At 41.5% G+C, this 24,570-nt stretch overlaps 1 protein-coding gene across 1 annotated transcript in view; it reads left to right on the forward strand.

Annotated features, from left to right (window-relative positions):
• Positions 1-24,570, forward strand: part of BRINP1 (BMP/retinoic acid inducible neural specific 1) — a 216,802-nt gene that overhangs the window by 130,707 nt on the left and 61,525 nt on the right. Inside the window, exons 3-5 of the mRNA XM_004372120.2 lie at positions 15,073-15,263; positions 20,320-20,489; positions 23,665-23,770. Coding sequence (XP_004372177.1) covers positions 15,073-15,263; positions 20,320-20,489; positions 23,665-23,770 — 467 coding nt within the window. The remainder of the gene's footprint in view (positions 1-15,072; positions 15,264-20,319; positions 20,490-23,664; positions 23,771-24,570) is intronic.

The raw sequence follows: 24,570 nt of genomic DNA on the forward strand, positions 1-24,570 counted from the left end.
TATTTTATATATATATATAGGTTTATTTTTTCTGGCTCCCCCACTGGAATGTAAGTTCCAAGGCAAGCGTTTTGCATATCCTTTTCACCACTGTACCTCTAGCACTTAGAAATGTACCTTGAACATAGTAGGCACAAAGAGTATTTGCCAAATAAATGAATAGATGGGAAGCCTTAAAGTTCACTGAGTATGAGAAACACATGGTTCTTCTTTCCTCATATATTTGAGAACCTACTTTATGCCATGCCCTTATCTATATACTAAGAATAATCTGGTAAACAAGCTACTCCTTTTCTATTCTTGTGCAAAATGCATCATCTAATAGGGAACAAAGAGAAGTAAAGAGACGATTTTTAGCATATGGTGATGCCTACTTTGATTGCGGAAATACAAGGTGCTGTTGGTGAGTAAAAGTGAGTCAGATAAAGTAGAGGACGAGTTTTTAGTGGAAAAAACCACATGTAGGAAGACCTGGAGGTCAGAGTGCATTTGTATACTTGATGGAGCTTAAAAACAAAACAAAACAAAACTGTGTGCCTAAGAGGGGAAGGTGAGATTGGGGGTCATGAAGAAGCTGGAGAAGTAAGAAAACTGGGCAGGTCAAGGAAGGCTTTCTAGTCAGTATTAAGAGATTGGGCTGTATTGCTGATAGTGGCTTGTCTCTGAAAGCTCATAAAAATGTAAGCAAAAGGTAGAGATGAATAATATTAGTTATGAATGGGGCTGCAGAGCAGGTAGTTCAGTTTGACAGGAATGAGGATAGGACAACAGAGGAAGGAGCTAGGAGTTTGAAGTTTAAACCCTGCTATGAAGAATCATGAATCTGAATCGAGTAAGACAGTGAGACTCACGGATGTCTTTCCAACCAGGTGGAGGAGGTGGTATGATCTGATCCACACTTTGAGAAGATAATTCTGGCTGTCATATTAAGAAAGAATTGTAGGGCTGTCAAGGTGAAAGCAGGGGACCACGTGGACAGCATTTGCACTTCCCTGTGTCTTGGCTAAGACCTTTGCTTTATTTAATCCCCTAAGAGTTCTTTCCTGTAGATCTCGGGACTTATTAGACAGGGTACTGATTGGAAAAGGGAAAAATGAAAGCACTAAGGTGTTAAGGATTAATTCTAAAATTCCTCACATCTGAGGATTAAATTGCCATCTCTGCCTACGCATGGAACAGGGTGCAGTAATAAATAGAAACAGGAAGTCATTGAAGACTTAAGCAATTTGGAAACCAAGTCCTATAGTAACTTTCCAGACTCCAGGGGCTCGGCATTGGCAGTGAAACAATCTTATCATGGGGGGTGCCTAAGAACATGAGCTTCTTAATACTGTAAAGAAGAAAAATCCATTCATAAACCCATTCGTACTGCCTTCATTTATTTTAGAATTATTTACTGAACACTTTGTAGGTTCCAGGCAATGTGCTAAAAACTGAGAAAAACAGATACAGCCCCTGCCCCATGGAAGTGACTTGCTGGTGAAGGGGAATCGCAATCAAATCACTCAAGTAAATAATCGCTGATTGTGGTCAGCTGGATGAGCTGGGGAGAGCTTCCATGTGAAAGTGACCTTCAGGCCGAGATCCAAAAGTTGAGAAAAAGTTCACTAGGTGGGAATGGGGGAGAAGATTGTCCAAGGTGGAGGTGACCTCAGAGAACCTTTAGTCCTGAAGTTCTCATTTTTACTCTGCATCACCAGGGAGGTTGTTAAAAAGTCAGAGGCAGAGATTCTGATTTGCTAAGTTTTGGGTGAGCTCTCGTTTCTATATTTCAAATGGATTCCCACCAAATCTGATATAAGTGGCCTGAAGACCTTACTTCAAGAGGCACATGTGGAATCTGAGTCTGATAGTTTTCAAATTGTGTTCCTTGGCCTGGGGAGTAAAGTGGTGAGGGAGAGACAGGTTTCTGGTACCACCTCTGTCTCTAGAGAAGTTCTGCTTTTATGTAATTTAGCTATTTTGCCAAAGATTTATTTGGTTAAATTTTCTGTTTATTTGTTTCCCCAGAAAAATGTTAAGTTTGTCGTTATTGTTCACTGCTATAATCCTTGCACATAAAATAAAGACTGACTCATAGTGTATGCTAAACAAAACAAACAAAATACTTACTTGAAAGAACAAACTAATGAAGCAAATGTTCCATGTCTAAATGAAAATTTGAAGGCTATTAATCCAGTCCAACTTGCTCATTTTGTAGCTGAGGAAAGCAAAACCCAAAGAGGAATTGTTACTTGTACAAGGCAGTCTGGCTTATTAAGGTACAGTAGATAGCAGTCCAATGTGCATTACTCATTCCTCTAGATCCACTGCCTTTAAGAGGCCTGCATAGACAATGGGATTCATAGATAGTGGTGGCTGCACTGTCACCATCCATCACCCTCTGGATGATGTCTTCTTAGAAATATTCTTCAAGAACATAAAAATATCAATCAAAGTATCGGTAGCACCTTGCTGAAGATGCAAGAGATAAATGAGAAATATAAGGTAGTTCAAAAACAGTATATATGATCGCGTACACTTCGGTTCATAATGGGCAGTGAGCTTACTAGATACAGTCTTGGGGTGAACCAAACCAAAGCCAAATCCACTGCTGTCGAGTTGATTCCTGCTCACAGTGACCCTGTAGGACCCAGTAGAACTGCCCCATGGGGTTTCCAAGGCTGTAAATCTTTACGGAAGCTGACTGCCACATCTTTCTCCTGCAGAGCAGCTGGTGGGTTTGAACTGTTGACCTTTTGGTTAGCAGTGTAGCGCTTTAACACCTGTGCTACAAGGGCTCCCTTGAGTTGAAAGCAATCATAGATTAGATCCGGTGTTCACATAGTGTGATGGAGTTAAAACTGGTTTGGAAGCCTAACCTTGACAGTTATACTGAGAGAGGGATGTTGGGTCTCTGAACCTGGGTTTCTTCATCTATAAAATGAAGTTGAACATAACTACCTCCCAGGGTGCTGTGAGTATTAACTGAAAAGTATCTGGCTCTTATTAGGTGGCTAATATATACTTAGGCTTAGGCATTTGGAAGGAGCCCTGGTGGCGCAGTGGTCAAGAGCTCGGCGGCTAACCAAAAGGTCGGCAGTTCAAATCTACCAGCCGCTCCTTGGAAACCCTATGGGGCAGTTCTCCTCTGTCCTGTAGGGTTGCTATGAGTCGGAACTGACTAGATGGCATCTAACAACAACCACAAAAAGGCATATAGAACTGGAGAATCAAGCTCGTCCAATATTGGAAAAGAGATATTATTTGTGGTTGAGTGTATGGATTTAGGTGGGTAAGCATCTACATATGGGAGAGGGGAGAGAGAGAATATGAATGGCTCTTCCGGAAAGTACCCAGTAAGCTTGCAGAATGGTTCCTAGACTGTTGGCTTGTGTAGAATGTGGCCATCAAAATGCCTTTATACCCAAGAAAAATAATACTTGGTAGCTATGTGTGGAGACATGAAGAAGAGTAAATGAAGAATCATTTGATGGAGAGTAGCCTTTTTGTGTGCTCTAGAAGAAAGAATAGTTAAAACTCACAGTCTTAGAGTAGCTGTGGGTTATGGTAAGAGGTTTTCATCTCTCAACATATTTGGAGTATCATCCAACTAATTCAGAGCTGAAAAAAAAGCGAAGTGTGTAATCTCTTGCATAACTATCTTTCATCATCCTATTGCCTGTTTGAGAATAACGTTCTGACTATTGTTACCTTTTCCAAACTGAAACATGTCCAATTCATCTGGGCACTCAGAGGACAGTTCCTTATTTTCGAAGCATATTTTTCTTTACTAAAACTCATAGAGTTTTTCAGTCAGTAAGGGCAGCAAAAGCAACCATTTCACCTGCCTTTTGGATTCTGAATCTTTCCTACAACCATCTCTGTCAGTGAGCTACACAAACTTTACTTCCATATCTTCATAAAAAGGGATCTCCCTTCTTCCCAGAGCAACTTTTATTGAGTTGAGAATTACCTTGCTGTCAGTTCTTCCTGGTCATTTCAGTTCTAGCCTTTGGAGCCATAATGTGATGGCATTACAACTCATCAGATTTTACCAACTAGGAACAGTTGTTGTATCCGCTTTCTTCTTGTGGTGTCTGGGCAATCAAATACATCTAAGAATGCCTTATCACCCTTCACCCCACCCCCCCATGCTGTTTTTCTATCATTGCCTATATTAAGCCAATTACCTTGTTTAAACATCACATCATAAATTCCACTTGAAACATGTCTTTTTTCTTAATTCAGGTGCGACCCAGGCATTATCTATCAGTTTCTTCTGATTTAGAGTTAAATAATGACTTTGTTACTTAGGTTTAAAGGGGGTGCAAGCAGGCTGTGTGGGAAAACATCCTTGTTTTCTGATTTGCTTTGGCTCAGTAGTTTTCATACATTTTTAGGGCAAAAGAATCCTTTTGTCAAAGAAACCTTACACAAAATCTACTGATCTACCCATCTCCCTGCCTAGCTGAATCTATACATCTTTGAAGACATCCTTGATTATTTCCTTACAATAAATTATTTGAATAGCCAGGTCAATGAGTTAAATCAAGGGTCAGCAGACTTTTTTCTGTAAAGGGCCAGGTAATGAATATTTTAGACTTTGTGGTTTCTGTTGTAACTACTCAGCTCTGCCATTGTAGTGCAAAAGCAGCCATAGATAATATGGAAACAAACGAACATAGCTGTGTTCTAATAAAACTTTATTTACAAAACAGTCAGTGGAACAGATTTGGTCTATAGGCCATAGTTTGTCAAGCTCAATGTTAAATCAGTTTTAAGGACTTTGATACATTTAGGTTAAGTAAAGGATGGCTTTAGAGCTCCAAATCCTGATGTAGGCCTAGAATGTTTGTTGAATGAGTCAAAGTAAAAGATTTTTCTTAATAGGTTAAAGCAGGAACAGGGAAGCTTTCTATATGGGGAAATGAAACAAAGAGAGGTCTAGCAGAGAATGTGGAGATTGTGGAGGCTCAGAAATGGCAGCTTGCACACTAATCCTATGATTTTTACAAGAATGAAACTGGCAGTTAAATGCAGTATTACTTGCTGGGGTAGAAGTTGTTCACTTTTCTCCTAAAGAAGCCCTTTGGCAGAGGGAAATGAACTAAGGCCTGAGCATGCCAGATTTGGATTTTAGAACCAGCTCTGCTACTGACAGCTGTGTGTCCCTAGGAAAATTATCTCCCCTCTCAGAGTCTCCATGTTTTCATCTAAGGATTGAAGGCAATGACAAAGACATGCTCTGTGGTCCCTTGGAGCTCTCAAATTTTGTGATCTGAAAAAAGAAAATTCATGTAATTGCAATGCTTAATGGGATTTATGATAATTGGAAAATAATTGCTGCTCCAAACTTTTATTAATCTAGATTTAGTTATGAGTCATGCTTTCACAATAGATGCTTTGGAAATAAGCAGAGAGACAAATTGAGTAAACAGAATTCTAAATATTTTATTTATATGCAGTTTGTGTAATCCCTGGAGCCCATGGGCATATTAAGATCATTTAAAATACCCATTAAAAGTTAATGTGTTATATGACAAACTCCCCTTTTAGAATGTCTTGCCGAAGGATAAATAGCTAACATTTATTGAGTAGCTACTACTGCCGGATTAGTTGCATTCATTATGTTTAATCCTTCCAGCGACCCTCCAAGATAAGTGTTATAATATCTGTTTCACAGATAAAGAAGTTCAGAGAGGCTGAGGAATCTGCAAAAGGTCACTCAGCTAGGGAGTAGCTTTATGCTGGGATCCAAAGCATGGCCTTTCTTACTGTAAAGTCGTTGCTGTCCCAGGGTGCCGTAACATTTCTGGGAAAGGACCTATTTTGTGTCTCCCTGTTCAGGTACTCAGGGATGTGTGGTCTAATTTGTGGAATGAGTATTTGATTGTCCTTGATGTCTTTTGCTTTGTTCTTCAGCAGAGCACAAGGTAGTTTGGGAAAGGTAATGACAGCTGGGGAGCAGGGCTCAGAAAGAAGCCAGGAAGGGCCCCTGCAGAGAACCATGAAATCTGAGTTTCCATCCCAGCTCTGGCATGGATTTGCTTTTGGCCTTCACTGGCCTGGACCTCAGTTTCCCCCACTTCTGTTGGGTTGGCAATATTCTCCCTCTCCCAGGTTGTCGGGAGCTTAATATACATGACAGGGCTTTGGAAAGGACCAAGTGCACTACCAGTCCCAAAAAATGGGGATAATGGAAATGGGGCAGTGAATACTCAGGGGAGAGAATACGGAATCTGAGATCAGTAACCCAGGTTCTAGTCCCTCTGCCACCAATTTTCTGTGATCTTGGGCAAGTTCCTTTCTCTTTCTGGGCCTCAGTTTCCTCATTTGTGAAATGACAGCAGTGGCCTTGGGTGATTTCTCCAAAAGCTCTTCCACCCCGATGCTTAGCATTTTGTATGGCAAGGCAGTGAGGCTTCTCAGGTACACAGAGGGCATCTCAGGAAACACCAACGGCTCAAGGTAAATTAAAGCAAACATGTTCTAAGCTGCCTTTCCCACAGTTAGTCCCCATAGCCCCCATCATGACCCCTGCCCTCAGTAGCAATGCTCCATGAAGAATCCCAGTTGCTTTTCTAGAAATGGTCCATTTACGTAACAGTTGGGCCATTCCAGTGTGCTTGTTTCTCTTTTTCCCCCTTAAGTTTCTGCTCTGCAAGAAGCAAGTAGCTCCATTCCAATACACTTCTCCTCAATTATGTACCCCCATTTCTCTGAACTTTATCCCCATAAGAGACCTCAGAACTGCTACTAGGGTTGGTGTAAGGATAAAACGCCATCACTTAAGTAAACACACTTTGGAAACTAGAAAGCGTTATATACCAATTGTAAGCAAGAATTATTTTGTTCTTAAAATTAAGTCAGTGTCTTCTAATTGTATTATTCGTAATCACGTTTTCAGTGACAGTGTTTTGGTTAATTTTCCTCCCCTCACCCCTCTAGGGCTGAAATGCCCTGAGAGATACGCTCGGATGCTGCAATTTCCCAGCTGCCCTCCCACTTACGTTCCAGGCACAGAGGCAGGCAGGGGATTTGGCACTGACACCCTCACTTGTTAAGATGCATCATTTCCACTTCACACATGCCCTTGGGTTCACCTTTCCCAGAGCTGGCTGGGGACCATGTGGGGAGGGACTGGGAACAGCGGGCAAGAGCAATGCCCCTTCTCCCTCTTTCTCTCTCAGCTCAATGATTTCATCTCTTCTTCACTCTCCTCTGCTATTCCCCTGGCTCATCTCTGGGAAAAAAACTTGCTGCTAACAATAACAGAACCGGTCCCAGAGCTCCCCTTCGTCACCCTCATACTCAGAGGCTTCCTTTTATTCTACTAACACATGATTAGTTAATGCAACCAATGGCATAAGACGCCTAGGAATAAACAAATGCAAACAGGGCATGGCTGTAATTAGTCATGCTTTCAACAAACCTTTATTGGGGGTAGTGTCTATAAAATATTCTAAAATGTATCCTTGGATTAAGTCAGGCCACCAGAGAGCTACATACCTAGACTGCAATATGTTTGACCCTCATGGAATTGCTTTTATTGAATAGTGCTTTGGCATATGTGCATTAGGCTACACAAAGCAAATCCAACTCACCAAACTCATACCATTGGCTTATTGTTGAGGACCTTACTTGCCAGCTTCCTCTGCATCCATCTCTTCATAAGAAATCGTGAGAGATGTGTGTGTTTTATGTTAGGTCCCAGGAAGTCTGTGCTTCTCCAACAACTACTCTGTGATCTTGGCTGTATGATTCCTTAGGCTGTGGTTCCCTTTTTGTCTTGGCTGCAAGGAAGCTCCATGACATTTGTGATCCACTTCCATTAAGTGTTCAGAACTTTATAGAATTAATTTTGCATGCTAATTTTAATCCATTTTTTAAATTTTCTTCCCTTTATTTTCCTCATTCTCTTTATTTGGTTGAGAAGTCAGAGAAATGTATATTTTTTTGAAAAGTGTCTCCAACTATTTCTGCTCTTGTAGGTGGCAGAATCAGATTTTCCTCCAAAACCTAGGCTGAAGGATATAAGACTGAAGATTATCTAGTTCACAGCCATAAACATGCTCTGTAAAGAAGAGTAAAGTGATCCTTCACTTATTCACTTACTCAGAGGTTATTAGTAGCCTCAATTACACAGAAGAAAAAAATGGAGTTAACTCACATTTATCCAGCACTTACTATGAATCCAGTACTGCTAGAGATGCCCTCTTTATAACAACCCTCAGAAGTAGAGACTATCACTTCCTCCCCCATTTTACAGATGAGGAAACCAAAAAGACAGTTTCAAGCAATAGAAATATCTTTATTATAAATGTGCCCTAATAGAAAACTAACAGAAAATAATGATAACAGAAAATAATGGATAATTGTCCATACCTGTCCATACCCGGTTGCAGTTTATAAGTAACTTTTCTAACAATTATTTCTTTTAATCCTCATAGAACTATCTGGGGAGATGAATGATTTAGTCCTCACCTCATATACGAGAAAATAAAATTGAAGGGAGTTTATATACTGCTGGCCCGTTTCTTAAAGCCAGTTTCATTGTGTTTACTGTACTTCACAGGAATCAAATCCCACCTATTCCAAAAGTTTTATCTACTGGTGACTTGAAAAAGAGTGTGATTGTTTCCTAAGTTCCTTTCTTTCTCTCTCCTCCCACCCCAACATCCTTCTGCTATCACACAACTTCCCATATAATGACTCTCAGATAATCATAACAATGATAATATTGATAATAACTTTACCACTGATATTTTATTGACGGCTTATTCTGTTCTTGGCACTGTGCTCATAATGTAATATAGTTCTACCCCAACCATCTAAGGTAGATGTCATTTTCATTTTACTGAGTATAAGTAAATTTAAAATCTCACAGCTAGTAGGTGGAATAGTCAGATTTTGACCCAAGATTTCTGCCTCTAAAGCATAGGCTTTAGAGTGTTTTCAGTCACCCCATATGCATGCGAAAGCTGGACAATGAATAAGGAAGACCAAAAAAGAATTGACACCTTTGAATTATGGTGTTGGCGAAGAATATTGAATATACCATGGACTGTCAAAAGAACGAGCATATCTGTCTTGGAAGAAGTACAGCCAGAATGCTCCTTAGAAGCAAGGATGGTGAGACTACATCTCACATACTTCAGACAGATTATCAGAAGGGACCAGTGCCTGCAGAAGGACATCATGCTTGGGAAAATAGTAGGTCAGTGAAACAAACAGGAAGACACTCAACGAGACGGACTGACACAGTGCCTACAACGGGCTGAAGCATAACAACGATCATGAGGATGGTGCAGGACTGGGCTGTATTTCATTTTGTTGTACATAGGGTCACTGTGAGTTGGAACTGACTCGATGGCACTTAATAACAACAACAAAAGCATAGGCTGAAGGGTACAAGGCTGAAGTTCATGCAATACAGTAAGCTTATTTCACAAGTGGTGACAATGACAGCAGGAAAGGAAGCACCTTTCCACATGCACAGGGCCAGTTCTCCTGCCTGTCTCATAATGTTTGTATTTTCTCCAGTGCAACCTCATACTCAGTGTATCATTGTGTGTGTGTGTGTGTGTGTGTGTGTGTGCACATGCAGGAAAAGAGGGCTAGTAAAGAGGATGAGGGAGGATTCCTATAAAGGCAATGCTTAATTCTAGAAAGAACGCTTATATTTTTCTCTCCAGCCTCATCTTAAACCTTGCAACCCTGGCTTCCATCTTTATCCATCCTCTGCCCCTGTCATCACCCGCCCTCCTGCCTTCAGCTCCCCCAGTGGGATGGGCCTTGCTGCAGCCACTCCATGCCTCCCATCCAGGATCTTTTTTTAATCTCAGTCTAATTGGTTTGCCCACCCTGCTGGGATGCTTAATTGGGCATAAGCATATTTCGCAAATCCTGTGCCATTGTGAGTTCTGCCTTCTCCTCCAAGGGGAATTTGCGTGCTCTGTGGACTCAGAAGGAAAGATATGTTTCCTATTGTGCTCAATTCACTGAGAACTTACATGAAATTGTTCCCGGGCCAGCAGAGCAGTTAGACAACATGACAAGCAAGACTTTTCTTTATTTGTTTTTCCTTCTTTTTATTAGGCGGCACATTGCAGTGGAAATGACACTGCACTTGGAGTTAGCAGCCCTAGGTTCTGAGTTAAGCGCTGTCAGTCATTGGCTGAGTGATTTAAGGCAAATGACTTAGTCTCGTTGGCATTCAGTTTTCGCTTTTGTGAACTGAGTGAACTGGATTGGATGATTACTATAAATGGAGTTAAAGTAGTGCTTTTAGAACGCAGGCTAGCAAACTATGGCTTGAAGGACAAATCTGGCCCTTGGCTTGCTTTTGTAAATAAAGTTTTATTGGAACACAGCCACACTCACTTATGTGCATATTGGCTATGACTTGTTGACAATACAACAGTAGAGTTGAGTGGCTGTGACAGAGACCTTATGGCCTGCAAAGCCTAAAATATTTACTGGCTGTCTATTTAAAGGACCCCTGATGGTGCAGTGGTTAAGAGCTTGATTGCTAATCAAAAGATCGGCAGTTTGAATCCACCATTGACCTCTTGGAAACCCTATGGGGCAGTTCTACTCTGTCCTCTAGGGTCGCTGTGAGTCAGAATCGACTCAATGGTAACAGGTTTTTTTTGGTTTTGACTATTTAAAGAAACAAGTTTGCCTACCCCTCTTTTGGAACATAGATCAGATTGCATCATTTCTACTGCAAAACCCTATTTTGACTTTCTGCCTCACTTAAAAATTAAAAACAGAAGTCCTTGCCAAGGCTAACAAAGCTCTTCAACATCTGTGCCTACTCCCACCCAATTTTGTGGTGTTATTTTGTTATTATTATTATCAACCTTCCTTTAACTCTATTCATTTACTCCTCTGGGCCTGTCTGATGTTCCCTTCCCAAACCTGCCAAACACACTGCTGCCTCAGGGCCTTTACATGTGCCCTTCCTTTTCCCTGGAACACTTCCACAGGGTAGCTCAAATGGGTCTCTCCTTCATTTCCTTCAAGTCTCTATTCAAATGCCATGAAATCAGGAAGAGCTTTCCAAGCCACCTGTATAGAACCACACATTCACCCCACTGTCAGGCCTTGCAGCCCCCTTTCCTTGCTCTACTTTTCTTCATAACATCGATCTTCCTCTAACATGTTACACATTTGTTTATTTATTGTCTGACCACTGTCACCAGACTGCAAGTTCCTTGAGAGCAAGACTTTTTACTATTTACTGCTGTGTTCTCAAAGCTGGAAAAATAGTAGGTGCTCCAGTATTGGATGTATAAAACATTGTTTTCAGCTCTAATATTGTTTAAATCTGTTTCTGAATAGATCTAGGTACTGTAGAGCCCTTTAAGTGTATTTTAGTAGATAGTGTAAAAGCATAGAATCCTGGAGCTATTACATAGTCTTTGCTTCAGCATCCTTACAATGGTTTCAAAATCACATAAACTCATTCTCAAAACTTTTTTAGCCTGGATCCTTGGCCAGTAAGAACAAAGAATATAGACTGAAATATAGAATAACATAGTTTGGCACACAAGGCCTGTGTTAGTTATCTAGTGCTGCTACAACAGAAATACCATAAGTGCGTGACTTTAAAAAACAAGAGTGTATTTTCTCACAGTTTAGGAGGCTAGAAGTTTGAATTCAGGGTGCCAGCTTTAGGGGAAGGCTTTCTCTCTCTATCAACTCTGGGGGAAGGTCCTTGTCTCTTTTTAGTTTCTGTTTCTCGGCTCCTTGGTGATCTTCATGTGGCATAGCATCTATCTTCCCCCATCTCTGCTTGCTTCTTTGTGCCTAATCTGCTTTTCTTATTTCTCAAGGGTGATTGGCTTGAAACATACCTATACTGATATGGCCTCTTAACATAACAAAGAAAACCCATTCAAAAATGGAATTATAACCACTGGGCTAGGAGTTAGGATTTACGACACGTATTTCTAGGGGGCACAGTTCAATACATAACAAGGAACTTTGTCATTTGGTCCCTGCCAACCTCCCTACCTTTACCTCTTACCATTTATACATCTCACACACATACATACATGAACATTGCACACACATACTCACCATTTTTCTCCAGCCATCTTATTCTCTGTCATTCCCTTGCATTTTTGCACATGGAGTTAATTGTTCTTGAAGCACTCTTCCCCCATCTTTGTCTGGCCAAATCCTACATTTCCTTCAAGATTCAACTTGAACAGGAAAATTCTTTGCCACTCCCACTCGCACCTAGCCCCTCCTACAGACTGGGCCAGGTATCCTCCTCTCTGGTCCCTCTGTGACTAACTGCACCTTGGCAAATAGCACATCTTATTTTAATAGTTTCCCTAAACAATGACTTCTTTCAATAAAACAGAGTGGCCTCCTAGAATCAGGGACCATATCCATGATGTTGAGCAGGCAGTGCCTGACACATAGTGGGTTCTTTATAATAACTGCCCTGTTATGGAGCTCTTCCCAAGTGCCTGGCACTGTGCCTAGCAGGCCACATGCATCTCCTCACTTGGGCCTTACAGCTGCCATGTGAGGGAGGAATCTGGTGCCCAGGACTGACTTCCTTCCTAGTATTTTTCAAGGATGCAACACAGATGGCAGGCCTTGCGTTTCTAGCTGGTGAACTTCAGGAAGACTGGAGGCAGTTTTAAAAAAAGGAATTTAGTCATGACCTTGTATTTGGTGGTGGGGAATGGCATTATTCTTCTGCAGTGGTGCTGGTTTTGCTATGTTTTTCTATTATACTTGTCAATATCTATATTAAAGGAGTGATATAAGAGTCAGGATATCAGTTTTCTATTCCCAGCTCTACCAATAACCAGCTGTGGGACTTTTGAGATATATATCTCTCTCTCAAATATATATATATATACACACACACAGACACATGTGTATATATATATATTTATATATGTATTTACATGTATATATATGCACATATTTTTAACACATCCATTTATCTAAATTGCATACCAACTTCAAAACTACAGTTAAACATGGCCTTCTCTGAGAAGCTCTCTCTAGAGGCCTGAGAAGTGGTCCGTGCTCCTCCTCTTTCTGGGTCCTGTATTCCTTTTTTTTTTTTTTTACAATAAAATATAAATGTTTTGTCTCTCCTGCCAGACTGAGCTTCTTGAGGATGAGGGCTGTGATGCGTCCATCTCTCTCCTATAGGCGTCGTGCCTTGCAATTAGTAGATGCCCTGCAAGTGTTCTGAGCGCAGTTGATTGACTTAATAAGTACCTGCTATGTCAAGGTGTGGTTAAGAGCTACGACTGCTAACCAAAAGGTCAGCAGTTCGAATCCACCAGCCACTCTTTGGAAACCCCATGGGGCAATTCTTCTTTGTCCTATAGGGTCTCTATGAGTTGAAATTGACTCAATGGCAATGGGTATGTCAAGGCACTGAGTTGACTTTACTTAGAATTTGAGCTATGTTATGAATTATGGACAGAAACTTCTTGAACAGACACAGACCACAAGCTCTGAGGCTTGGAAACATATTCCAATTTAAACCTTTTCTTTCACAGCCAGTTCCTTCCGCATCAGGGGTCAGACTCCACCACTGAATTACCGGGGTATACTTTGGCCTGATTCCCACCCTATCCTGTTTCTTCTTGCCCTGTTCCCCTTCCTTCATTCATCTCTCCCATCTAATGGCAGGAGAGAGAGACCTTTTCGTTAAACTCTGGTTCTCATCATTTATCTAAACTGACCTTGCAACCCTCTTGGCTGGTCTGTTTTTCTCAAGGGACTGAGACGATGTAACTCGGGCAGGCCAGGGAGCTGGTTGTTCCAGAGAGAGCTGCATCTTTGAGAGGAACGGCGATTGTTATTTAAGCAAAAACAACTTGAACCAAGACCCTTTCAGTTTCTTCTTATACTCAGTGTGCATGCTCCTTGATCTCTGTCTCTGAGCCTTTAATGATTTACATGTCTGGAAACTTACAAGGAGATAAGTTATAAAACAATCCTTTCCAAAGGTATTTTCACACCCTATGAATCATGTAATAACTGCAACAGCCCTAGGAAAGAGATAGTATTAGTTAGATTTTGTATATATGAGTAAATAAAGGTCCAGAGAGGTGACGTGCTTTGCCCAAGATCGCACCACATAGTTGGCAAGAGGCAGAGTGAGATTTCGAGTTGGACTCCAAGTTCAAAGTTCTTGAGTGTTGGTCTGCTCTATCATTAATGAAGGAAAAAATGGAAACTTTCTCACGTGGTTTTCAGAGCATAGCTTAGTTTCTTCCAAGTAGTAGGCACTCAATGAATGCACATTAACATTTTGAATTAAACTTAACTCTGGGCTAAATTTTCAATTTTGGAATTATCTTAGATCAAGTCTTAAGTCACTTTGTGCCTTAGGTCTTCTCCATTGTTACATACGTTTCCCCCCCCCCTCTAGCTCCCTTGCTTTCTTTCTTCCATTCATTTGTTTATTTATGTATCCAACTAACACTGTTATGAATCCCACCATGTAACAGGCACTGAGATATTTTACAGGGAAAAAAAAAACAACTAAAAATATTCCATCTCTGTGGTATCATTCACAGTCTAATGAGAGAAAAGGACAAGCAACTCGATGACAATGATGATGGAGACCTCTGTCCTGTGATAGGTATAAGAAAATGATAATAATCCCCTGTCACAGGGCTAGGGTGATAGTCAGTTGAGAAAATGGATATGACATTCTGGTGGACTCTAAAATTCCGTGAATTTCATCATCATCATTATTTTATTATTATCATTGCTTTTCCTTTTTCCTTTTTTTCTTCACCCATAAACTAGTAAAAGCCACCCCTGATGTTTTTATTCCAGATGTTGGCAATGTGAGGGCAGGGACCTGGTCTATCTGGTTCACCACGGTATCTCTGTTGATGAACAGTACTCAGTAAATGTTTTTGGCTGAAGAGGATTGAGACCTCCAGATCAAATTATCACCTGACAAACATTAAAAATAATTATTGTTGCTCTCCCACCTAAGGAGAGATGCCTGGATAGGGTGATTGGGTGGACTTGGTTTTGGAGGCAGAGGCGGTAAGTTGAGGAGTCTCGCTCATCTCTCCTACCCAGGGAGTTTGCCCGTTGGAAGGTGAGGAACACAGCCATCGAGAGGAGAGATCTGGTGCGCCATCCAGTGCCCCTCATGCCGGAGTTTCAAAGGAGCATCCGCCTGCTTGGCAGGAGACCTACCACTCAGCAGTTCATCGATACCATCATCAAAAAGTACGGCACCCACCTCCTCATCTCTGCCACCTTGGGAGGTAGGTCAGCAGCCACCGGGCTGTCACCTGTCATGACTTTGGATCTGGGATGGAAGGGATGGTGGGATACCCTGAAATCAAAGTCTTCCAAACCTCTCTACCATTGTATATCACCAAAAAGCATATATTACCAGATAAGCCAAATTGACCTGTTTTTGTCATATATGAGCAGTTGATTGAATTTTACAGGGCAGTCTAACTTGAGAGTTTCCTGTTTTGTGGAAATATGGCTTAACCTTGGAAATAGCTCAGTTCATTGGTACTGCTTAATCTTATAAGTGTCTTAGTTCCTTTGGAATGTGGTCTCATCATTGGGAATGCTTAATCTGATAATTGTCTCTATTCCTTTAGAATATGGTCTAACTTGGGAAATAATTAAATTCTAGATGTGATGTAGAGAATTGGTTCTATTTATTTAAGCCTACTTTAGGTTCTGATAACTTAAGGCTATCATTTTACAAATGCGGTATCATTTGTATCTCATGAGGGCTTGGAATAGGTTAATAAGAAAGTAGAATAATTGGTCCACTCTGATCAGTCTCCCCACTATGTCCAACAAATCTTTGAGAGATTGAGAATAAGAAGAGAGGATAAAGGGAAAGAAAAAAATTCAAAGAATATGGGAAATGGTAGAGACTAGTGCATTTAGATACTTAAGAGTCTTGCCTGCTTACGTCATTTGATATTATGAGCGAAAGTCTCTTGGACATCAGTTTTCTTCCATATTCAACTGACCTGGTCAGTTGAATTTTAGGAAAGCCCTTTGGTGGTAGACTGCCACGCCACCTGCTTAGAGAGCTGCTGAGTTGCATTTAGGTATGGTAGGTATGACCTATGCCAGCTAAATAACAATGAGGGTAATAATGGAAGCAGGGTCTAGTGAGGTACACCAGTGGATCTACAGAGGAGGGGGTGTGCACTGTATGCTGCAGTGGTGAGGACAGACTTCACAGAGGAAAGGCAGTTTAGCTTGATAGGAACTGCTAGGTAGAAGGAAGGTAGCAGAGCTTTCTAGGCTAAGCATATAATACACGTTTTGAGAAATACCAGATTAGTAATTTGATAATCTATGGGTTTTTGTGGGGAATGTGGATAGAGAAATTGGTTGGACAAATTCATTTATTCTTATGATAATATTAGCCACTACTTATTGAATATTTGCCACATAGCAGACATTGTACTTTTTCTCTAGTCCTCAAAAACTGCAAATTAAGTCATATTATATCCATTTTATAAATGAGGAAGCTGAGACCCAGGAGAGGCAAAGTAACTTGTTCAAGGTTATATAGCTAGTAAGTGGCAAAACTAACTTTTGCACCTAGGATTTTCTGTCTACAAAGCCTGCATTATATTTTGATCCAACATCAGTCATCTATTTAACCATCTCATTTGCTGCCTATATACCCACTCCAGCAGTCAGCCAACCAGGATGTGTTTGTTGTCTGTTGCTAGTCAGATACTGAATTAAGAAGGACTTTGAATGTTAAATCATGTAGTATAAATTCTTTTCCATCGTAAAGTGAAAATGAATTCACTTCTACATTGAGTGCGACATCAACCTGTACCCTTTCCTTTGAACTTCTCCCACCTCCCATTTCATTTGGGAGAAAGAAAAGAAATCAATGCAACCAATTCAGTTCCTCCATTAAAAGCTGTGTTCTGTTCAAGTCCCTGGAAATTCTAAGTAACAAAGACCTTTCTTTTGCAGTAAAATATATTTTTAATTTCTCCATGGCGAGGTGGTGAGTTATTTACAGAGCTTTGTTTCTGTCCTGTTCTTACAGCCTAACATTTTAAAATATGCAAAGCTTTGGACTGAGATGCAGTGTTGGACAGCAAGCCATAAATCTTCATTCACTCAGCCCTAAACATGGTGGAGTGAGGGAGGGAAGGGGAAGAGATTTACTCTCATGTGCCAGGAACTGTGTGAGGGCCTTTTACATCATCATTTTATTCATTCACTCTTGAAGAAAATATTTCATAAGAGCCCCCTCATGCATTCTGAGAGAAGGGAAGTGGTAAGTTGTAGTGAATAAAAGGGGAAGTTCTGAAGTTTGATTGCATGGGTTCAAATCCTGCCACCTGTTACTCATCAGCTTTAAGTCACCTTAGCAAGTTACTCAACCATCTAAGCCTCAGTTTTCCTTTTTACAAATAGTCATACTCATACTCCTTCCTTCATGGCTTTTTTGAGGATTAAATAAAATGATGAATGGAAAGTGTTTAGTACGCTGTCTGAAATCTACCAAAATGTTGTTGCTGTTGTTGTTGTCATTCTTCTTCTTGTTGTTGTTACCTAGTGGGGCTGAGGAACTCAAGGATTTAGGATTGAAGCCCATTCCTGCCGATTACTAAATGGGTGGGGGAGACATTGAGAAATTCCTTTTTCTGGCTGTATATCAGTTTCCTCATCTATATGCGAAGAGACGCAGGCAACTTTAATTTTTCCTAAGAACCTGTATTGTGTTAGAAGAAATCCTTTGATAAGTTGTTTGAGGTGTCAGGTGAGTCCCAAGGGCGTACTCAAACAGCAAAAGATGATCCTTAAACTGCCACACATGGGACATGGAAATAAGCTTGTTTGGCTCTTAAGTGGGAGGGAAGCGGGAGGAAAGGAAGTGAGAAAGAGGAAGCACAGCCAGTGGTAGGGCTGACAGCTAAGACGTTTCCACGGGATCCCCCAAGTCTTGGTGAAATCTGTTAAAGTCATAAAATCCTTGGTATGAGAAGTTTTCTTACAGAAGGTGATTGGGGGGAGGAAATTCTGGATATAGAATAATACACAGGGAAACAGAGATTTCCTGTAATTCCTCTGAAGACCGTATTTTATGCCAAAGGAAAGGTCTTGGAGGCTGTGTCTGTGTGATACGTGAGATTCAGCTTGTATGTGTACATGGGTCTGCATGCTTATGCATAGACAGATGTGCATGGATGCCTCCCTATGGTTGGAAATAAGTCTGTATACAAGCATTCACATACATACACACTGCACTCATATATGTGGATACAGTATATACATATATGTGGATATGTGAGCTTGCACATGTTTGTGAATGGTGTGTGTGTATTGCATAAATACCTTTGTATGCATAAGGGTTCAGGTTTTTGTTTGTGTGTGTATGTTTGTGTATATTCATTACTCCCTACCCTGCATTTTGGGAGATTTCCCCTGGGCTAAGAGGAAGGTTGAGAATAAAATCACAGGGGCTTAAAAGGACAAGTAACATCCCAGAGGCCTTAAAATCCAGACATCCCCAGCCCCCATCTGGGAGCAACATTTCCTATTGATTCAAAAGGTGAAACAACCAGCTCCCACCACGTGCCCTGTCTCCTATATGTCTGAGTCCCACTTTTTTCCCCTCTGATAGACGGTGCTGCAGAGAGTGAGGCAGTGTCCCCTGGAGGACAGAAAGACTGAAGAAAGGACTATGTAGGGTGAAGAGGCAATTTGCAGGAATGCTCAAATGGGAAAGCAACTCTAAACAGAACATTCTGTTAATAAACAAGAAATTAAGTCTTAATAATGCAGCAAGAAGCCCATTAACCCCTTTTGATCTAAGGTTTGCTTCTGCTAGTTCTCAGTCCAGAGGGAAATAGACTTGCTTCACCTTTTCTTTCACAGGCCCCTTGGAGAGCCTGAGATGACACTTGGAATATTTATTTCCTCTGCCTCGTGGCTCTAGCTTCTAGCATAGTCACTTACTTCATCAATTTACCTATCCACCCATCCGTTTATACATCAATTTATCCCTAAAATGATAACTGAAAATCTGCTCTTCCATTAGACCCTAGGAGAAGCATTGGGAGCTTTACAAAGATGAATCACATGGTCCCTGTGTCCCTACCGTCTACCCACTACCACAACAACTCAAAATCTAATTGGATCGACAGGCATTTTTACAATAAATCTATTCAAGTTGCTATGGAGTTCAAAGGAAGGAAGATTATGTCTGCTTGCACAACCAGTGAAAGCTCATAAGAAAGTCCAAACATGGGTGTCTTCCTCAGAACTCAACTCAAGAAAAGGCAAATTAGGATCCTTCCTGTTGGGAGATTTCAGTTTAGTAGGAGAGACAAATCAATAAACACTACAGAGTTGCATCAGCTCCCTGTTTACTCATTCATCCATAAATCTTTCAGTCATTTGTTAAGCACCTAATACATTCCCATATTGTGCTAGGCAATGGCAGTGAAATGTTGACTGACCTCACAGTGCTTCTGCTTTAGTGGAGGAGACAGGCTATTAAACAAGCAATCACCAGACAATGTGGTAAGTGATATAATGGAGAAGTATAGGGGACTGGGAAAGGGCACAGTCAGAGTTCTTAACCTAGTTTAGGTGAGGAGTGGGGGATTCAGCGAAGGCTTCCCAGAAAAGGTAATGTGTTAGATGAGTCCTGAGGGATGAGGAGAAGTTAGCCAGGAGAAAGGCAAAAGATGAGAGAAACAGGGCACACTACTGCAGGGGGAGGGGCAAGGGTTGCAGCTCCAGAGAGAGGCAGAGTCCTCAGGGCCTTGTGGCCCACGTTACTGACAGAGATGCAGGCACCCTTCCTCTGGGCTGCGATTTCACTCTGTACATCCTTCTATGTTGACTATTCACCTGGTATTTGAAATGTTCTCCTTATATGTCTGTCTCCCTAGACTAGCATTGTCCAATAGAAATCTAATGTGTGTCACAGGTGTGAGTCACGTGTGTAACTTCAAATTTTCTAGGAAAACCTATGGAACAGTTCTACTCTGTCACATGGGGTCGCTGTGAGTCAGTACCCACTGGATGGCACCCAACAACAACAAAGCATTTGATCAACTCGATGGCAACTAACAACGACAAAAACAATAACAGCATTTAATATAGTGAAAAGAAAACAGAAGCACTGTTTCTCTTTGACTGTGCCCTTGATTTTCAGATGAAAATTGATTTCAGAGGCAGAAGGGAATTTGGGCAAAATTAGTAGGAGGTTTGAAGCTGTCCTCAGCAACTAGAACCTGGAGCCCTGTCCTTGTGCCTCAAAGTTCGACAGGCTACCTGAGCTTCTTTTCCTCTCTCCTGCAGGGGAGGAGGCTTTGACCATGTACATGGACAAAAGTCGCCTCGACAGGAAGTCAGGGAATGCCACTCAAAGTGTTGAAGCTCTGCACCAGCTTGCATCGTCCTACTTTGTTGACCGTGATGGCACCATGAGGAGGCTGCATGAGATCCAGATATCAACTGGAGCAATAAAGGTATGACTTAAGGGTGGATTCAGGAGGCAGGTCTTTCAGACAGTAGTAATACAAGGCATGTTCTGAGAGTGGATGGGCAGACACAATTCCTGGCTTCATACCTGTGCAGTTCACCCACGTGTGCCACCCACTCCGACTGATGTTGCTGGGTACCCTGGAATAGCACAAGGTTTATCACTAGGGCGGCTGTGTGTCCTGATTTACTGGGACTGTCCTAGCTATGGTCCCAGCATAATTATCAGCAGTCCTCTCCTTCACACCTAAAGTTCTCGTGTGGACAATTATCAGGATCCCTTTCTAGGTGAAGAAGCTGAGACTACAGATGGGTAAATAGTTTTCCCAAGGTCACAGAGCTAGCAAGAGTTGGACTTCCAGCATAAACTTGGCCTCTAACTCGTAGGATTGTAATTTTTTAAGCACTTATATTTTTCATTCCCCTCCCCGCTTTCACCGATGGAGGAACTGAGGCCCAGAGTATCTTACCAGGGACTAGAACTCAACTCTCTAGACCAGAAGTGGGTGCGCTTTTCCCTGTAAAGGGCCAGATAATAAATATTTCAAGCTTGGTTGGCCATGGAGGCTTTGCTGAGCTCTGTTGCTCTGACTCAACTCTGCTGTTTTAGCACTAAAGAAGCAAAAGACCATATGCAAATACATGGTCATGGCTGTGTTCCAGTAAAACTGTTTACAAAAGCACAGGTGCTCTGTAGTTTGCTGATCCATGCTCTTCTAGACCAGTGATGTCCAATAGAAGCTTCTGCAATGATGGAAATGTTCTATATCTGTGCTGGCCAAGACAGTAGCCACTAGTCTCATGTGGTCATTGAGAACTTGAAATGTAGCTACTTATGAACTGAATTTGTAATTGTATTAAATTTAATTAATCAAACTTAAATTTCAATAGCCACATATGGCTAGCGACCCTGTTGGATAGAGTAGCTCCAGACTTTCAATTTAGTGACTTAGAGCACAAGAAATTGTCAAAAAAAACCCAATAGATTCCATTTTAAATACAATACATTCAGAGATTCTCTCTGTAAAGAGAATGTGGAAGGACATTTTTGATATAAAGGATTAGCTCTTCTGAGGGTTTCAATGCAGATTTTTGCCTGTCACATTTTCTTAAACCAAATTATGCCTGCATTTTACTTCTGAGTCTTCACTCTAATTTCTTCTGAATAAAATGCAAGTCTGGACTTATTTAAAGACTTTCAAAGATGTCTCTAGGGAAAAGGGGAGAAAATATTTAGGAGACTCAAGCAGATGAGGCAGAAATCGACCAAGGCAAGAGAAAAGTGTGGGAGAGAGTGAGTTACTGAAGAGGGAGATAGTAAGGAGAGAAATAAATCAGTTAGACAAACAAAGGGCCAGCTTATCCGAGAAGAATCGCCTATATCGGGGGGATTATGTTGTTAGGGAGCTCAGAGCAGAGAGACGGATCTTTATGAAGCCGTCCGAGTCTGAGTGCCATAAAGGCCCGGTTTTCATTATCACCAGATGGTCTCTCCCCCCTGGATGGGATGCGGAACTGAGATATTGAAACTCTGACAGAGATAATCCTCTTTTGTGCATCCTGCAAGTGCAGCCTGCCTCCTTAACAGGAAAATCGCAGAGAAATGGCACAGAGGCAACTCAAGAAACCATTCTTACGATAGCACTGCCTTCTACACCCAGTTGGTGACATGGGTTTTTCTTGCCATTTCTTACCACTACCCCAAGACTCAGCTGGCTGGAATGTGTCTCCCTTCCAGCTGTGTTTGAGACCAGCAGCCAGCCCAGGTGAGGAGATTTTGCCCATGGTTTTCTTTTCCCGGATGTCTGTAGTAAAATGAATTGGTAGTTTTGACTCTAACTCAATAACAACTATATTATTGTTCTGTACAAAAAAATAATAAGTTGTGTGTAAAGAAAAAGAAACCTTATTATCCTCCATTTATTAGCTGTTTCCTAAGTGCTAAACACTTTGAAATTATGCTCTCCTTACCCAATGAGGTGGATAAGAGCATTACCGACATTTTATAGATGGAGAATTTGAGGCTTAGAGAGGGAAAGTAACTGTTCCAAGGTTTCACAGCTGGAATAGGGCAGAGTGGCATCTGAAAGTACATTTGGCTGTTTTCCAAATCTTCATTCCCTACAACAATGGATGCTGTGTCTTTATTGTTGGGTGCAAACCTCAAAACAACCGTATAAGTGGTTATGCTGAATGATGGGGACTGCCTTGGCTGAAAGGATGAAGAGACCCCATTTCCTACTAAATCATACTTAGTTCAAGGTTATCCTGTGTAATAGCTGTTCTTCTATTGGCACCACTTCAAGTCTTCTAAGACAATGTTATGGCAAGACACTACCCTCGGGTTGGGGTATTTTGTCCTGTGGTAGCAGTGACTGGACGCGTTGCTGAAACTTCTTTTAGAAAATGGCATAATTTTATTATTCTTGCCTAACAATAATATGAATCCCTGGTGGCACAGTGGTTAAGAGCTCGGCTGCTAACCAAAATGTTGCCAGTTCAAATCCACCAGCCACTCCTTGGAAACCCTGTGGGGGCAGTTCTACTCTGTCCCCTAAGATCGCCGTGAGTCGGAATTGACTCAATGGGATGGGGTAACAATAATATACACGTACTCTGCTTAATTTATAGAGATGTTTTATCCTTAGATGCCCTTCACTGAACATCTGCCACGTGATGGGCACTTACACTCATCCTGTCTCGTCCTTGCAACATCCCTGGAAGGGATTTACTAGCTTCAGTTTGCAGAAGCTTAGAGATGTTAGGTGACTTCCTTAGGTCATACAGCAAATAAATGGCCCAACCAGGATTTAAATCCCCATTTTCCAGATTCCAAAGCCCATGCTTTTGAAAGGTACTATAGTGCTTCACCTTATTAGTTGAGGTGATACTTAAAGTGACCTTGTGAAGTGAGAGCCAGCAGTGAAATCTGGACAGTCTGGCTCCAGTCTGTGTGTTTAACCACCCTGCTATTCCATCAACAAGGTGCTGGAGACAGCCAAGCATGGTCCCAGGTAAAAGCAAAACATTCAGCAGGTGGCCATTGACTCAGGCCAGAAGACCCACTCTGCCAACTTTGTCTCTGCCAGGGGAAGACTCCCCAGGGTCTGTCCTAGACAAGGGCACCCCTTTCACACCTTTCTCATTTGATGTCTGCTTCAGGTCACAGAGACACGCACTGGGCCTCTGGGCTGTAACAGCTATGACAATCTGGACTCTGTGAGTTCCGTCCTTCTGCAAAGCACGGAGAGCAAACTGCACCTTCAAGGTAGGAAGTGGGTGGGAATGGTGGGGCTATTCTGGGGAAGGTGGGGGAGGAGCCCAGATGAGACCTAGGGGAGGAGGGATGATATGGAGGGAGAATGAAGAAGATGAAAGAGAGAGGAACTAATGAAAACGATGAATATGGAAATTAAGACAGTTAAGATATATTTTTAAAATTTTTAACATATACAGTATGTTAAATTCATGGTTATTAATTATTTTTCCCACAGAAAGTATGGAAATGGGAGCTTTATCTGATTACTTTGATGAAACGTCTAAACACTGTTATTTATAGATGCTCCAGACCTAATGTATATTAAAGTTTCATATATCGTCTGAATTATCTACATTATTGTTTTTGATTTTCAGTGTGTTTTGGCAGATGTTATTTGAATTCTAAGAAATATAGGGCTTTTATAGAATTTTGGGTTCTATGTAATCCCCTTCCTCTTTATTTGCTAATCATTTGTGGTCTTAAATGTATGTGTGTGTGTGTGTGTGTGTGTGTGTGTGCATGTGCACACTCTAACAGTCCCTGGGTGGTGCAGACAGTTAAATGCTTGACTACTAGCTGAAAGGTTGGTGCTTCAAACCCACCCACAGGTGCCTCAGAAGGTAGATCTGGCAATCTGTTTCCAAAAGGTCACAGCCTTAAAAACCCTATGGAGCAGTCTACTCTGCACGCAAGGGTTCTCCATGAGTCAGAACCGACTTGACGGCAACTAACAACAACAGAAGAAACCATTCAGTGCCGTCTGGTAGACAGACAGACACTCCTAGACACGGCTAGTGAGAATGCAACCA

Source organism: Trichechus manatus, unplaced genomic scaffold (genome assembly GCF_000243295.1).
Source record: "Trichechus manatus latirostris isolate Lorelei unplaced genomic scaffold, TriManLat1.0 scaffold00016, whole genome shotgun sequence".
Taxonomy (NCBI): domain Eukaryota; kingdom Metazoa; phylum Chordata; class Mammalia; order Sirenia; family Trichechidae; genus Trichechus; species Trichechus manatus.